This window comes from Elgaria multicarinata, chromosome 10 (assembly GCF_023053635.1).
Source record: "Elgaria multicarinata webbii isolate HBS135686 ecotype San Diego chromosome 10, rElgMul1.1.pri, whole genome shotgun sequence".
NCBI classification, from domain to species: Eukaryota; Metazoa; Chordata; class Lepidosauria; order Squamata; family Anguidae; genus Elgaria; species Elgaria multicarinata.
The window spans coordinates 84,216,396-84,234,346 of record NC_086180.1 but is presented as its reverse complement, the minus strand read 5'-3'; the positions used below and the strand labels follow the sequence as shown (position 1 = coordinate 84,234,346).

Sequence of the window (17,951 nt, the reverse complement as noted above, 5' to 3'; positions counted from 1 at the left end):
TTCCAAAGCCTATGAGCCATGGAGTAAAAGCCTTGCTTCTTTCTGTCACTACTCACTTTAAGCCCTCATGTGTTCAAGTAAATACCTCGACAGGCTATGGGCTTTGGCTTTCAAGATGTGTTAAATTCTCTGATTTTCTTTTTAAAAGTGCAAAGAGCAATTCTACTAATTTTATTATACTCTTGAATTCTTAGGGAAGCTATGAGAAATTATTTAAAGGAGCGTGGTGATCAAACAGTCCTAATCCTTCATGCGAAAGTTGCACAGAAATCTTATGGGAATGAAAAGAGGTAAAGAATGTCATTGTTGTCTTGAACTGTGTACTCTATTGTGTTGCTTTACAATTGTAGGAAAAAATCATGCATAAAGAGTCCTTGAGATATTGCTGCCCCAGAACTTCAGACAACTCTAATATCTCTCCTCTTCTTTTGATGTCTGAAGTATTGATTAATATTCTGCAGTACTAATGCTCTCAAACTACTTGTTTGGTGTAAGCTTGGTTCCAGGTGCTTTTTTTTTCCAGAACCAAATTTAAAAAATGTTGGTTCTAAGTTATTAATAAAACAGCTCCCATGCTTTGAGGATAGCTCCATCTAGTGTTTGTATACAGATTTCATTTCTGCTTAGACATTCCTCATTTGGTCATTTAAAAGCAGGCCAAATAGGAATGCTAAGAATGAATGAAACCTATGTTAATATTTTTAATAAAGTAATAAATATGTTTCCATTATATTGGTGACAAAGTAGAGTACAGATAACTTTCAGGAGAAGTTCTTGTATTAGTTATGATACTTTAGATTAAAGTCTGTCAGTTAAATTTCTAAAAATGAATTCAATTCCCCCCTCATTCCAACAGTTTAAAGGTGTCTAAATGTTACAAAGTAAAATTGTTCCTTTAATTAAAAAAATCTTTTATAAACCTTAAAACAGATTAATAACCTTTTTCTATTCAGTGTTTGGATTCATTAGGAAAGGAATTGAAAATTAAAACTGCCACTATCATGATGCCTTTATACAAATCTATGGTGTGACCACACTTAGAATACGGGATGCAGTTCTAGTCACTGCATCTCAAAAAAAAAAAAAAAAAAAATGGTAGACCTGGAAAAGATGTGACAAAGGACAACTGAATGATCAAGGGGCTGAAATACGACCCTTAAGTGAAGATATAATCCGTGTGATGTTTTAAGCACCTTGGTCCGACTGTTTTCAGTGCAAAGAATTAAGTATGTGCTTGATTTCGCCCATTAATCTCAGGCTTAGAAGTGCTCAGCTTTGTCTGCATCTGTCCAGAACATATTACCAGAAACTTTATACTGCATTATAAAAACAGTGTACTGTATTTTCTATAGTTCCTTAGCCATAACATGTTGGTTTTCAGGACAGAGTGAAGCATCCTGAGAATCTTTAACTTTTGTTTTAGAAATAGCAAGCTTCTAGCCTTTAAAACTGTGGTGAGAGCCAGCCTCGGCAAGGTGTGAGAAGTAGTTTGTAAAACATTGTATTGAGTGTTAGTGCGCTGCTTGGTTCTTTGCCTTTCCATATGAGTAAGCAGGTGCAATAGAAATTATTCTGCATTAGTAAAAACCTGAAAATCCCCTTTACTTTATGCCATTTATTGTCTAGTTTTTCTGTGTGCAGATTTCTTTGGAATTGTATTTTGCTCAGAGTACGTACAACCTAGAACGCAGCTTTAACAAAAAGCATTAAAATTAAATCTGTTCTTCATCATCATCAGGTTTTTTTGCCCCCCACCATGTGTATATCTTATGGGTAGTGGGTGGAAGAAAAAAAAAGAGCAGATGGAACGGGATGGCTGCTCTGAACAAGAGTCTCAACCATGCGCCTTTATTGGGATAGGAAATAGTGACCAAGAAATGCAGCAGTTAAACCTGGAGGGAAAGGTAAGTTGAAATAGTTCACTGATGTATTTATTTATGTATTACATTTCTATACCGCCCAATAGCCGGAGCTCTCTGGGCGGTTCACAAAAATTAAAACCATTCGAAGTATAAAACAACAGTATAAAACCATAATATAAAATACAATATAAAAGCTCAACCAGATAAAAACAGCAGCAATGCAAAATTACAAATTTAAAACACCAAGTTAAAAATTATTTATAGACTGTTAAAATGCTGGGAGAATAAAAAGGTCTTCACCTGGCGTCTAAAAGCATATAATGTAGGTGCCAAGCGAACCTCCTTAGGGAGCTCATTCCACAGCCGGGGTGCCACAGCAGAGAAGGCCCTCCTCCTGGTAGCCACCTGCCTCACTTCCTTTAGCAGGGGCTCACGGAGAAGGACCCCTGAGGATGACCTTAGGGTCCGGGCAGGTACATACGGGAGGAGGCGTTCCTTCAGAAGATTACAATATAATTATTCTATCCTCAGTACAATTATCAGTATATTATATATTAAAATGAAGTGGTTTTAGAAGGTAAAGCATTGAAAATAAGTCTCCTTTATTCCTCCTCAGTAAGGGCTTATCTACACCAAGCAGATATTCCACTATGAAAGTGGTATGAAAGCGGTATATAAAAGACAGGAGCCACACTACTGCTTTATAGCGTTATTGAAGTGCACTGACAACTGTTGGGGCCCATTGACACATACCATATACCACTTTCATAACGCTTTCATAGTGTTATATCCTGCTTGGTGTAGATGTGTCATGGGCCCCAACAGTTGCCAGTGCACTTCAGTACCACTATAAAGCAGTCGTGTGGCTCCTGCCTTTTATATACCTCTTTCATACCACTTTCATAGTGGAATATCCTGCTTGGTGTAGATGAGCCCTCAGTCACTATCTCGCTGCCTCTGTTCTCTCCCAGTAAATGATAGATATTGGCTGTGATAAATATGATAGTGAAACCCATATGGATGCCCCTCAAATATTGGATTTATTTATAATTAGCCTGATTTTGTTTTTATAAAAATAATAATTCAAACTACAGATATTTCTAACAGTGCTCCAAATACTGTTATTGCAAACGTGTGGCCAAACATGCTGTACTGCGGTCCCCCCCCCCCCAAAAAAAAAACTTGGAAGTTGTCTTTTTAAAATGCAATAAATATACAAAGCTCTTTTTTTTTAAAAAAAATAGTACAATTCCCTGAAGAGTTTGAAAAGCTTTCTCTAAATTCTAAAGCAATATGCATAGATTTTATGAAGATACTTCACAGTATTGGTTGATGTACAAGAACTTGGGATGGTGAGGAAATTACTTATCACCATCACTAGTTGTCAGGGGGCTGTATGACTCCAACTCATTAGAGCTTAGTTAAAGTCTTTTGTGATGTCAGAGGCTTTTCTCAAGGAAGGAGCATTTCACTGCCTGGCCAACCAGAGAAAATAAAGTGATAGAAAAGAGTACTGTAGTGATAGGTAGTTGCCTATTTCTTAGGGCTTGTTGTTCATTACATTGTAAGGAGACCTCTCGGTAGGAGTCTCTTGTGCACCCCTCTTTTACACCATTGTTCAAAGTAGCAAATGAGTTGAGCTATGTATCATGTTTAGCTAAACATAGTGTCCATGTTTGTGCATTAAACATACCCTAGTTTACTGTGAACAAGTAGCATGCTGATGCACGCAGCCTGTTCCCTCCCGTTTTGCACAAGTGGGTTATATTAACCAGAAATTGGTAACTTATTGTGACATCTGAACCTATGATCCTGGTTTGTTGCTCCCAAATAGGCCCAGATTTGTAAGCAGACTAACCCTGGCTCATTCCTGACGTAGAATCCTAGCTTTTTGTGGGGGAGAAACAAGCCAAGATCCTGGGTTTGGATGTTATAATCGATCCATTTCTGGTTAGTTTTACCCACTCTCATGAAGGGAAAAGTGAATTGGCTGCACAGATGAACATGGTGCTCATCTACAGTAAGCCTGGGTAAGTCTGGAATCCTGGCTTGTCCTTATGCGCAAATGCAGCTAGTATATAACTGATTACTTGCTGAAACCTTGCTATCTTCTAAAGAACAAATAGTATGATCATGAAAACAACTTACAGAAACATACTTAGGCTAGTTCATTCATTATGTTCTCCGCATGGTGAAGAAAAGAGACGCATGTGCACCTGAGACTCTTCCCAGGTTGACAATCCTCCATGGAATGTAGTGATTTGAAACCATTCACAATTTAACATTTTAATATATTTGTTTTTGCAAGTTTATTACTGCAATCGTCCAGTGAGTTGATCCAGGATGCTTACATTTAACTTGGATTTCATTGGGGCCATACAAAGCTAGCTGTTTGTTCTTACCTACAGAACTATTGCACAGCTAAAACCTTGTACATATCTGACTCTGACAAGCGAAAGCACTTCATGTTATCAGTAAAAATGTTCTACGGCAATAGCGATGATATTGGCGTGTTCCTCAGTAAACGGATCAAAGTAATCTCCAAACCTTCTAAAAAGAAACAGTCACTGAAAAATGCAGACTGTAAGTATTTGCGAACTGCCTTCATACAGCACAATTTTGCCTTCATTTATATGTCATGATTTTAGTAAGAAAAAATGCCTTTAATCTTACTTGGGGATGTGCCCTTTGGAAGAGCAGTACTACAATAGGATACCTTGAACCTGGAAATTAACCTGGGTATAAACCACTGTAACAAATATATCAATGAGAACTTTTAACTTTTTTAAAAAATGTTTGTCTTCAGCTGTCATCACAGCATTCCATAATGTAAGAGCTGAAACAGATATTCAGGGCTGCTGTACCCATTTTGTATTACAGGGAAGACGGAATGCTATCCGCATAAAATTACAGGGAGAAGTTTCTAACTAGCCTTCTCTCTACCATTCTCGTTCAGTATGTTTAAGGTGTATTTTATGCGGGGAAGCTTTCAAGCGTTCGTTCTCCCACATGGTCTAAAATGGTAGATCTTTGCAACACATATCTCATAGGGCTTATTTGTTTCAGTTCTAATAAAGCTACTGGTAACACTTATATACTGCCTTTTTGCCAACAGTAGTTTACTGTTTCAAAATAAAGGTGATAGCAGAAGGAAGAGGAAAATAAGCAGAATCAGGTACTACTACCCAAACATTCATTCTGCTTGATAATCAAGTTACATAATGACCAAGTGGAATTGTCAGTGCAGGAAATGCTTCTGGGTGGCAAGAGCCAAATCGAAGATTATCATAGCTATGCAAAACATAATTCTTTTCCCTTCTTCTGTTGTAATATGCAGAATGGGAGCTTGCAAATTTGCTGGTGTTCAGATCTGTAATTGTGTTTCACATACTGCAGCCGAAGTGAACTTTGCCAAAGTCCAGATACTGCCCTTCTGCTTCCCACTGGTTATAGTAACCTCTAAACCAGTACTTAATGTGTTGTAAAGGACAAAAGCAACCTCAGGTTATGCAGTGCAAAATATTGAACATATTATATCTCCATTTTGGTGCCATATGCTGTGAGAAAACGGCATGGCAATTTATACACCAAGAACCCATTTTTTTCTGCCAGGACTGTGAAGAGCTGATGAAGGGGGCTTGCAGAGGATGGTTGAGGGGGAACTCTGATATTTTGATTTCAGTACACAATTTTGAAGTTTTACTTCTTTAGAAAATAACACTTAGGTGCAATTCTGTGAATTTGTGATTGTGGCCATATTCAAAGAATTTTAACTTTTGTACTTTTTAAAACATAAATTCCAAGGTTCTTTGTTTAAAAGGTGACATTCTTTGGTCTGGAGTTGTATTTAAAATACGTTTTGAAGAAACATGTAACTATATTTAGGTACACATTGGCTTTTAATGCAAACATTTCTGATGATACACAAACTAGTCTGAAGGCTACCATATTTTACATCTGTCATTTTATGTTTTGGCAGTATGTATTGCATCAGGGACAAAAGTGGCACTGTTCAATAGACTTCGGTCGCAAACAGTTAGCACCAGATACTTGCACGTAGAAGGAGGAAACTTTCACGCCAGCTCACAACAGTGGGGAGCATTTTACATTCATCTCTGTAAGTAAAGCATAAACTATTGAAAATTCATCCTTTTTGCTTTTGCTGTGTGTATGAATTAATAACATAATTGCTATTGGAATTTTTTTGATTTTCTGACATATTAAAACCTTTCTCGTCTATGCAGTGGATGATGATGAATCAGAAGGAGAAGAATTCACAGTTCGAGATGGCTACATTCATTATGGCCAGACTGTGAAGCTTGTTTGTTCAGTTACTGGCATGGCACTCCCAAGATTGGTATATTTAACTTATTCATTGTAAAAGCTGCCTCTTTAATCACTTAAAAAAAGAAGGAACGACACTTGCCTTGTTAAAGAGTAATGAACAGTTCTTGACTGATAATTCATCTTTGGAAACTACCAGGCTGGTTATGCATATTGCTGCTGCTGAATGGTGTAACTTTATTTTGTATGTTGTTCTACAATTCTGCATAAAGTAGGGCAATGGAAGCTACTGTTGAAAAGTCAAAATCCATATTGAAGGGTTACCTACAATATGTTCAGTGCTTAAATTAAGGCTTACTTTATTTATTTATTTATTTATTTATTTATTTATTGCATTTATATACCGCCCCATAGCCGAAGCTGTCTTACAAAAGTTTAAAATAGTAAACATTAAAAACAAATATACAAAGTTTAAAAACATAAAAAGTATAAAAACAACAGTATCCTTATAAAAACAGCTATTCTGGGGTATGTTAAAAAACAAACTCAGCTCATGTTGTTAAATGCTGTTTTGTGCCTTGCTTGTTAGCGTAGAAGTTAAGACAATGAACTGGGCGACAGGCAGGCTCCAGTTGCAATATGAAGTCTGCCATGAGCCTACTAGATTGTCTTTCAGCCTTTTGTCATGTAGGAATGATATAATATTGGGCCTTTTTTATAGGTTGTAAATATTATGCATGCAAAGTGCTTTGAACACTTAATATGTATAGCTTAGTTTGATGATGAACTCTGAAAGCTCTGCATAAACACAGATGCTATATTAATTGGCTCTGGTGGTATATTTAGGGGTATGTAAAAATGCTTCCCACAATTTTAATCCCTTAGCCTCTATTTTGATACTAAAAGTATTGTTTGCTGAAAATTGGTAGTCGTAAATCCGTACATTTCAGTGCTAAGGAATTATGTTTGAACTCTTAAGTGTGGTGTACTTTATCTACAGATAATTCGGAAAGTGGACAAACAAACGGCATTATTAGATGCAGATGATCCAGTATCACAGCTCCATAAGTGTGCATTCTACCTTAAAGATACTGAACGAATGTACTTGTGCCTTTCCCAAGAACGAATTATCCAGTTTCAAGTGAGTTATTTGACAAAACAGTAATAATGGTTGCCAAAGTAATCTCCCTCCAGCTGAATGAAGTTGCAGTTCCTGACAAGAAGCAGTTAAAACTCCTCCTTCCGACCACAGTGGCCTCACTGAAGGAGCATGACCAGTGGGGGATCTACACAATTGCTTTTAAAGCGCTTTAAAGCACTTTGAAAACGCTTTGAAACCTGTATATGCAGCGTGTCCTGGGCCCCAACAGTTGTCAAAACTTATAAAGCGCTTTAAAGTGCTTTAAAGCAGTAGTGTAGATCCCCCCCAAGCCATTAGTTTGGAAAAGCTTGGCTCACCTCAGTTTCCTGTGAAATGTTTTTGAGGTAGCAGTTGAGCTGCAGCTAACTAATGTAGCTAGTTGTCAGAGAATTGATGAGGAGAGAATGAGAAGAGGGAAGTTTCTAGAAAGAAGCAATGAATGCAAGATGTAAATCAGAGTCTCCATATTGGGCCTAATTTTAGAACACTGTAATATTGCATTATATTGAATGTAGGACTTAGCTAGACGGGGTGAAATCCCTGAGCGATCCCTGGGATCGTCCCTGTGCGTTCATGTGGCGCACAGGGGATCAGGGAGGGATGATCCCTCCCTTGCCCCGGGATCTCGCCCGACCCTTTGAGCCCGGTTTTTCTGTGGTCCCGGGCTGAGCCCGAGCCCGGGAATGTGTGGCCAGGCATTGCGGTTTGTCCCGGTTCCTCGCGAGGAGCCAGGAGCTCCTCAGGAGCACTGCACCCATCAGGGGTGGGGTGGTCGGAGCAGGGGAAATATTTTTTTTAAAAGAAACTTAACTTCTGCGCACAAGCGCTCGTGCGCATCTTCCCCTTTAAGAAGAAACCAAAATGGCGGGCACGACGCCTCTCTCTCTGAGGTTGTCGCGCGCAGCATGTAAACAGAGGGGGGAATCTCACGATAAAAGCATCGCGAGATCTTCATCCCTCCATCCTGCTAGATCAGGTAGGTCTAGCTAAGGCCTTAGGCTTCATTGCAATTCTTAGCAACCTCCTCTAGTGATTTGTGAAAGTTAGTTGAGGGAGCTGGAAACCCCCGTGCTTCACTGATGGTCCTAGCATGCTAACAGTGCAGGTGAATTAAATGGGCTCTGTGTGTTGGATGGAAGGGTGGTTGGAGCGAGTAATGCACACAGGGGAGGTGGAGGCTCCCCCCCCCCCGCATCTGACAAAAGATTTTTGATGCTGCAGTACACTAAATACAATCCTTTTTGGATTATAATATATTACCCATACTAAAACAAAGTTACTGAAGCATTGTTAGTATCCTAACAAATTTCTGATATTTTTCTTTTTAAAGGCCACTCCATGCCCAAAGGAACCAAATAAAGAGATGATTAATGATGGAGCTTCATGGACAATCATTAGCACAGACAAGGCAGAGTATACCTTTTATGAGGGGATGGGACCGGTCCATGCTCCAGTAACACCTGTGCCTGTTGTGGAAAGTCTTCAGGTAAGTTATTTTGCCCCCTGAATACTATCATTGTGATGCAGTATTTAACATGTATTAAAGAAACCAAGCCAGGTTTCTTCTTCTTCATCATCATCATCTAATTTATATTCCACTTTCCCACAAAAAGTGCCCGGTGGCTAGAAAAACAGCAATACAGAAACAAAAAAGCATACCAATTAGCCATTACAATAGTACATCATACAATATTAAACAACTTATTTCACTAAACATTATAACATTTCAAGTGAATTAGAAAATAGGCACAATCAAACATTACAACACAATTTTGCCATCCATGACGGTTAAAAAAAGAAAGTGAGCGAGAGACATACTTGACATGATTTAGGTGTATACCTAAAAGACCGACACGTGTGAAGTGGCTGTTATATTTGCTATGAGAGAGGATTATAAAATCTCGGCTCTCATGTATTTTGCAATATTTTTATTTAGACATTTTAGTCAATACAGTGTGTTAACACAGCTAAAGACAGGTAAAAGCAATGAAACTCTCATTTGCATGTTGACAAGGTTGCTTGAAGGCTCGTTAACATAAAAGTAGCTCATGTCTTATTCTTACCATGCAAGGATGAAAGTTTCCCCTCTGACTGATGCTGCAGTTGATTTACTCCTTAGGTGTGAATTAGTTCATAGTGTCTCCTTGTATTTTACAGGGCTGCATTCTTGCGTGCTTTTCAAGTGATGATGTATTCCTGAATTCCTGTTGAATCTTACATCTCCTTCTCTTTCTTCACTAGTTGAATGGTGGTGGGGATGTAGCAATGCTGGAACTAACTGGGCAGAACTTCACTCCAAATTTACGTGTCTGGTTTGGGGATGTGGAAGCTGAAACAATGTACAGGTGTAGTATTACCCTTGGGATTTTTATGTAGCTATTTCAGAACACGCTGAGATGTATCTGAGTCGGTGGAGGGTGGGGTGGGGGCTGAACTCTGTAAATACAAGAGCTGTCAACCACTTCCATAAGTTTTAGCTAATAATTTAACCCTGAATTATCAAATTCAAATTAATTTGCTTATTTCCAAAACCTTCATATAATCGCCTTGTTTGAGATAAATTACCATTGAGGTGGCCGTCTCTAAAATGTTCTCTTTTTCCCTATTACAGTAACAAACAAGAACTGAAATAGCCTCAAAAATAAGCAAGCGTGCCTTTAAGTTTTATCTCAGCAAGTTAATTCAGATGATTAACCTATGTTAGGGCTGCTATATTGTACATCGTTATTTGGCACTTGAATGCTATGATATTTAATTCTGAGTAAACTACACAGATTTCACTGTAAATTGATTAAAGCTAGCAGTCCTAAAAAGGCCAGTACAGAATTCTGAGGTTTGTAAATGTGGGGGTGGGTGGGTGAGACTACAAGAGTGAATTGAGCATATATGTCTGCTTCTCTGTTTTCGTACTTCTTGTGGTTATAGCTGCAAAGATATGTAGCCTATATCTTCTAGGGAGAAGCTGCTGAAAACTCACATAGGGATGCCTAAGATTTCAAGTAATTGAGATTTTAATGCCTTGCATAGTTCCTTGTCTTCTTACGCCATTACTGGGAAACCAGAAGAAATTTAGAAAAGATTTTCCTTCAATTTATGCTAGAGAGAGAAATAATAAATAAGATAAATGGTGCAGATCTGTGCTGATAGCAGAATTCAGTTTTTCTTGCTGCAGAACCTGAATTACTGCTGTTCAGAATTGTGAAAATTTTAGGGCTGTGCTCCGCTTCGCTTAGGATCGGAGAAGCGATAGCGAGGCGGCCTGATTCGCCTCTGACAAAGGCAGAGACGGGTCGGGTCGGGGGAGCCGCGGATCGAGACCAAGCAGATTGAGACCAAATGGATCCTTTGCCTTGATCCAGAGCTCCGAAAAACAGGTAAGTGGGGGCTTACCTGGCGCTGGCGCTGTCTTTGCGGTGACGGCAGCAGAGCCAAGTAAGGGGCAGGGGGGAGGGCAGCTTACCTGGCTCCATTGCGGTCTGGCGGCGGCTTCAACTGAGGCTGGAGATTCAAACTGGAAGATCAGGCCGCGCGGCCTGGTCTTCCTGTTTGAGTCCTCAGCCTCAGTTGAAGCTGCCGCCAGACTGCAACGGAGCCAGGTAAGGAGGGGGGGGACCTTACCTGGCACCGCCTTCGAGCTCCAATTCGGATCCGCAACGGAGCGGACCATAGGCGGATTGATGCGTGGCAGAGCGGACCCGATCCAGAAGTTGCAGATCGGGAACCAGAGCAGATTGGGGGATCCGTGCACAGCCCTAGAAAATTTCATGTGGCACCTTCACAGCTTGCGCAGTAAAAGTGTTGGCAAACTCATGTTTTTTCTTGCCTTTTCCTCAGATGTGCAGAGAGCATGCTGTGTGTCGTTCCTGACATTTCTGCATTCCGGGAAGGCTGGAGGTGGGTCCGTCAGCCAGTCCAGGTTCCAGTCACGTTGGTCCGCAACGATGGAATAATCTACTCTACCAGCCTTACATTTACATACACACCAGAGCCAGGGCCCCGACCCCACTGCAGCGCTGCTGGAGCAATCCTCAGAGCCAACTCAAGTCTCCTGACATCCAGTGAAGCAAACACGAACAGCGAGGGAAGTTACACAAACGTCAGCACAAACCCAACCAATGTCACATCAACAACGGCAACAGTAGTTTCCTAACCACTGCTCTTTGTGTGGAACTTCTTAAAAACTGACTTTCAAGTGCTTCATACAACAAAACTGAACAACTTTTGTGGTTTCATGGGAAAAACCTCTTCACTGCTCTTTGAATCTTTATCACCTACAAGTGCTGATCTCAAAAGAAGCCACAATAAAGAAAAAAGTTTGTGAGGGATGGGGACAATAGCTCCTTTATTCAAAATCTATTTTTAGTTGTCTCTTTAAAAATGGGCACGAAACTAAGAAATAAACAAAAGTGGCTGGGATACAAGTTGAACTAAAAAACATGGACGTTACATAGTTTTTATGGACCAAGGAACGCTTTAGTATAAAAGGTACATTTTCACCATGCCTTTTTGTATCACAACATATAGTACGCTTTTGTTACCAAATAGTTTATATATTATTATTTTTTCCTCTGGGCGTTTGCTCTGAAGTATATTCAGGTTCCAAGCCTGACCATGCTTGTATAATCTAATTACCATACTCTTCCAGTTTTTTAAATATATATAAATATATATATATTTTTGGTCTGTGGCTGGAACTGTTGCATTTTTTTTAAACTGAAGTCTTGTGACTTTTTATGAACTGAATTTTTTGTTTTTATTTTCAGCAAGTAGAACCTTGTAAAGGCCAGCATATTTTTTTTAAGATTATATGAAGTTTGTGCAAAAGCTTTAAAAATGCCTCTGCCTTGCCTGCAATACATGCGATGTATATTAACTTTAGAGCTCCCTTTTTTGTCATTGCGGATAGTTCTTCCCAAGTGTTTCTTTTTTTTTTAATGTATTTATAGTGTTGATTCATGAGGTTTTTAACATTACAAATGTGGCCTCTTGTGCAGTTACCCTAAGTACTCATGCTACTTGCAATATGTTAGTGTTTTAAAGGGTTCTTCCCTTCCTTTCACAGTCAATACATGCATCAGAATACATTTTCAGGACTTCTTCAGGTTGGCGTTTTATTTTTTTGTATTTTTTTGCTAAACTTGTACATAATTTGCTGTTACGTGTAAGTTAAATGTGTGTGAGATTCCCCCACCCACCCCAAGTGGACTGTTCCCAGTACCTTCATTTGGCAGCATGTTTTCTGTCTTGTTGGAATATGAGAGCATTTTTCTTGATGCATTGGCCACAAACGGGATTGATAGGTGCGTCTCTTCACTATGAATTGGGAGCCTTCGCAAACTACCTTGGCTGTCCTCAAGCGATTAGGCCAACCTAACAAACTAGTCTTTTGTATGATATTCTTTTCTTTGAGTGTGAAGTTGATTGTACAGTTAAATGATAGTACTTAGTAATGGCTGGTTGAAAAAGCACCGAGGTGGACTGCGCTTTTCCCTCTTTCTCTCCCTTGCCAGCAACCTAGTGCAATGTTCAGACTTCTTCCCGCTCCTATGTTAACTGAGGGCCAATCCACACCACTGCTTCCTTTTCTGCAAAGTAGTCTTTAAAGCTCCTTGGGGCAAATTCTATAGAGGCTTTTGTGAATGGGCCCAGTTTTAAAGAGCCTGGGTATGAATGCATTGTTTCCACACTCTCTTGGGACACCCTTTGTGGCATATCAGATGCCTCTGAGGATGCTTCCCTTACCTTCAGGAGCAGCTTTCCAGGGGGCGCACAGCTCAATATAGGAAGGAGGGCATGAAAAGCCCGAGGGCACATGTGAAAGGCAATGCGCTGTTTTTGAATCCTGGCCAATGGGTCCCCCTGCCATTATATGCCTGGGAATTCTAGAGATTGAAGTTTATTGGATGATTAACTGGTGCAGAAGCCTGACATGCACTGGACTTAGTCAAAAGGCTGACCTTCTGTGTAGATCTCACCATGGATTGATTGCCAAACTCCACTTGTAGAAGAGAAAAAAGTGGTTGATTTGGCTCTTGAGTTACACTAGACGAATATCAGTGGTACTTTTATTTGGAATTTGCCCCATTTTTTTGAGAATTTATTTGAAACTATCTGATTAGTTTGCAAGCACAGAACTGTGATCAATTTAAGATACAGCCCCAACATGCAGTCCACCTCCTGTTCCTTCCCTAAAGGAGAAATGCTGAATTCTGTGTAAATCCTCACTTGTTCCATAACAAACACACTGCAGTGGCTAATATGAACCCATGGGTTCTTACAGGGAAACATTTGACTATACAAGCAACCTTACTGGGTTCCATTACCTTCCACGTAGTCTTCAATTTTAATCATCAGCAATATTGTTGAGTGTCGTCGGTAGATTCCCTCCCTGCCCCCACTATTTGAAAGCTGTGTCTGTTCAAAACATTTGGTTAAATCAATGCCTCCTAAAGCGTGTTTTTAATTCTACCATAGGCCTTCCTGTATGCTGTTTTTGGTCAGACCATTTAACTTTTCCCCAACAACATTGTTTGCAAACCACTCGCTCTTAATGCTAGGGGATTACTGCCTCGCCTCATCTCTTTTTTCAGTGACCAAGGGCAGGATTCATTGTGGCCTTATCTCTGGTTTAAGCTGTTTACTGGCATTCACTTGCAAACCTGTATACTTGTCTGTGTAACTTCCTATTGTAATGTGGCGGAAATATCTTCACAGTGTATGTTAAAGATATATTGAGTATTATGCAGTACCATTTAGCTTGTGGACTACAGACATTTTGCTGACTATCTTTGGGATCAAAAAGTAATAGTATTCTGAGGTTTCAGTCACATCAAAGAACTAATAACTACATGCATAGTTGATTTAAAACTGTTACAAGCCTTTCAACTTCCATTGAATATTTTAGCAAACTTCTCAGATTCCTCTGGACATACGTCAATGCTCCTATGTTGACATTTTTGCATATAGTTGCATCTGATTCTATTTAGTCTCTGCCAAACTTTGCCCAATGGCATATATTTAATATTTGTATGTCTTCGGGAATCTAACAGATAACATATTTAGTTCTTTGCCTTTCTCTACCCCACAGGATAGTGTGAGTATGTCAGAGGAGGGGAGATAAACTCAATATTCAGCAGTATCTTGTACCTTAGCTTTTGTACGTTAATTGGGAAAATTAATTATTTCTCAAAAGCCTTCCAGAGTCTTATTCGTCTGAGAGGTGCTCAGTGGAGTGACTCTTTACTTTCTGAATCATTTGCCCTATGAGCTGCATTAATAGGTTTGTCCATTCAACTCCCATAACGGAAGCCCAAGGAAGCTTAATTTGTGTGCTAATGTTGCAGTCCTTCCCACAGTTACTTGTGCAGTACTTCTCCAAAAAATGATACTGCTCTCCTCAAACTGCTTGCTTCTCGAAGGTTAAGAGCCTAAATTAGATGGCTTCAAAATATCCAGAGAGAGAATTGCAGCTTTACGATCATAGCCAGCAGACATGGTGAATTGTTCAGTCATACCCATGAAACTTGTTTAGGGCCCTGTGGGTTGGAGGGACTAGATGTTTGAGTGTTATAAACCTTCACACCAGAAAAAACTAGCACATCTGGAGAAAGGAATCAGCCTAGTTTTTTTCTGAACTTGCTAGATGTCTGTCAGCAAGGAGGGCTTTTTTCTCCATGGGAGCAGAACTCATACATGCAGATCCTCTCAGCTGCAGTGGTAGAGTCTTAAGGAAAAATTTGGATTGTGTAACTGCTCCTTACTCTTACATTGGGAAATGGGGGTGGTGATACTTGACATTTTGAGTTGTTTCAAACTGCTTTGTAAATTGCTCTCTTGAGGATTTGAGAGAGAAAGTAGTGTGTTCTGTTTGGGAACAGTAATTAAAATCAGTACTGCTATTACATTTTAGGTCACTGTTAAACTGTCCAGTTCATATTTTCTATAGGTCAGAGTCTCAAGGGATCATACAGACTGTCTGAAAATCTAAGTACAATGTTTTAATGCACCTCTGATACTAGTCCAACCTGTTTCAGAGCTAATAGCTTCATAGTGGCTTATATGCTGAAACAAAATGCTTACTTCAATTATTAATCATGCCATTTTCTATTTTTTTCCTTTCAGAATCTGTGTATATGATGAGTAGAGAATGTGTGTATGTTCCTGTGTCAGATGTGTTAACTTGTTTTCAGATACTGTAAATGTGGGATTGAGTGGCAGGTTTGTGTTAGAAAAAGAATTAGGCTTTCTCGCTAACCCTTTTGGGACTGAAGTGTCTCTCTTTCCATTGAAATACTGAGTAGCTGCTCCAACATTGTGAATGTGTTCTTCTCGGCCACTCCCCCTGTGTTCCCTTCTTGTTTGGCTGAATTATATTCCTCTTACTGTATTGTATCTCTGGAGGTAAATCTTCACAACAAACAACTCATGTATTATTAGCCTGGGAGAGGAGAGAGAGAAATTTGCTTACAGCCCAGTTCTATGCATATTTTCTTGGAAGCAAGTCTCATGGAATTCAGTGTAGTTTGGCTATCAGGAGAAAAATAGCTGTTGCTGTATGCCCTCCACTCCACCCCCCTTAGTCGTGCTGGTCCTCAGTGATTGTAGCTATCTTCGCAAAGAAGCGATTTGTTCTGGCAGCAATACGACAAACAGTTTACTTTCAAAAGTACTATAATGGCTACTGACCAGATGGGTTGGTGTTGGTGAAGGAGTAATGAAAGCTCTTGTTTCACCCATGAAAAGAGCAGGCATGGTTCAGCAGCCTAAGGTAAAGAATTTCGTTTGCAAATACCCTGAAGATAACCCCACTGAACTCAGAAGGATTTACTTCTGAGTAAACTTGCATATGATCGGGGCTGATTAGGGAGGGCAGCATTTACTAGTCAAAACATTGGCTCCGGGCCTCTAGGAATATGTTTTTCAGTGTCTGTATTGTGTGTCCCTGTGTGTATACATGCTCATTCAGTCCTTAAAGGGTTTTATTTTACCAATTTGCGCACCCGTAAAGTTTCGTAGCAATAAAATAGAAGACTAGGCAAGTCTTCACTGTGATTTTGTAGGAAAACGAATCTGCTCAGTTTCATATTTCATCAAAATTTAAAAGTCTGCAATGTGAGTGGTTTGCAGGAATAAATACAACTCTCAAATGTATTGTAAACTATTTTATGTGCGTTGTCACATGTACAGTGTAATTAGCACATTCAATATTTGATTTTTAAAAATTTCACTGAAGTTTGTCAAGATTAATGTTCTGTTACTCTTCATGTGACTTAAGATGCGAAGATTATTGCAAACTTGTTGAAATTTTGATGCACCTGCATAGAAGGAGTCAGTTGATTTTTTTCTGGGAGGGGACAATGAGGTCATCTGTGCAAGCAGAAGAGCAACACAAACCCATGCAAGAAGTCAACAGTAGTTATGAGGACCTGCACTCTGGACTCCATGCAAACTGGATATGGGATTTCTTTTAATACTTGTAAAAATTGCAGAAGTTAGACAAGACTGTTTTTATTCCAATATTGTAAATATGAACTAGTTCACTTTTTGATATTATTTATTAAATAAGGAAAAAAAACCCACTGTTTATTTTTGTTTACATTTGAAACCAATTAGATTTAGGTAGTTGAAAAAGGGAAAACGTGAGTTCAGTTATGGTTTGAATTCATTAGTATTTTGCATCTCTAGTTCAGATGTTAACCTTAAACAATAGCTTGGTAACCAATTCAGACACATTGATTTTACAAAAGTGAATGTGGTCAGCTCTTTAATAATGTAACTCTTACAGACTGAATACTATGGTTATTTTACTTGAGGAGGAAAAACCAGGAATTTAAAGGGCCAATTTTTTTGCATGTGCTGGGGTCTTATAAAACCTCAAACTATTCTCTAGACTCTGGATGGTTATCCATAACAGCAACTGATGCAGCATAAAAATTTGCAGTTGAAGGCTGGTGGTGGCGGGGAATTGTAGAACCTCTGGTGTTCATGCAAAAGTGTTTGAGCCGAGGATCCTGGCCCTTTCTTTGATGGCATGCATTAATATGGCATCCTACAGAATTCATACCAGTCAGATTTGATCACTGCAACTGAATTAACTATGCTTTCTCTGCTTATTTGCACAACAGGAGTAAATATGCAACATTAGTCTATTGATATCGTTCAGGACTCCGTTTCTTTTTTTAACTCTAATGAACAATATCTTCATTTCTATTGAAATGCTCATTGGTCCATTCCTAAACTTAATTGTAAGCCTTCCTTATGATCAAGCCTTTTGAACAAGCCAGACATATTTCTGTTTTGAAAATTAGTCACTTTGTTAATTTGAAAGAGAGAAATTCAAACTTAATCCATGTTTTAATCAGAAGAATTGGTTTAAGCTCAGCTGAACTTGGTTTTGATTTTTGGTTGACTCCCACCTTAACTTGGTTTATTTTTGCTCAAATCCTTGTCATCTTATACAAAGAGTTGCATCTTGATCTAGTTATTTATTTACTGCACTTTTAAACAGCTCAATAACTATAGTTCTGTGGGCAGTGTACAATCAATTAAAAACATTAAAACAAAATGAAAAGTGCAGAATAAAACCAAGATAAAATCAGCAGCAAAGGAAAAAAAGACCTTTCCAGCACATATTAAAACTAGCAGCAGAATAAAGTACTAAAAGT

The 17,951-nt window shown here is 39.1% G+C and overlaps 1 protein-coding gene across 9 annotated transcripts in view; it reads left to right on the top strand.

Moving 5' to 3' along the window:
• The window catches only part of RBPJ (recombination signal binding protein for immunoglobulin kappa J region), an 81,475-nt gene that overhangs the window by 42,210 nt on the left and 21,314 nt on the right, over positions 1–17,951 (top strand). For 6 of the 9 annotated variants that reach the window (XR_010025930.1, XR_010025931.1, XR_010025929.1 and 3 more), the window contains exons 3-11: positions 195–290; positions 1,739–1,904; positions 4,271–4,445; positions 5,842–5,979; positions 6,107–6,219; positions 7,147–7,287; positions 8,618–8,773; positions 9,529–9,632; positions 11,122–16,054. Coding sequence is in view for 3 of the 9 variants with exons in the window: in XM_063136294.1 (XP_062992364.1) it covers positions 195–290; positions 1,739–1,904; positions 4,271–4,445; positions 5,842–5,979; positions 6,107–6,219; positions 7,147–7,287; positions 8,618–8,773; positions 9,529–9,632; positions 11,122–11,437 (1,405 nt within the window). In the remaining 6 variants the exon portion in view is untranslated. Of the gene's footprint in view, positions 1–194; positions 291–1,738; positions 1,905–4,270; positions 4,446–5,841; positions 5,980–6,106; positions 6,220–7,146; positions 7,288–8,617; positions 8,774–9,528; positions 9,633–11,121; positions 16,862–17,951 lie in introns of those variants that run through there. The other 3 variants (XM_063136294.1, XM_063136292.1, XM_063136293.1) reach the window with 1 other exon arrangement.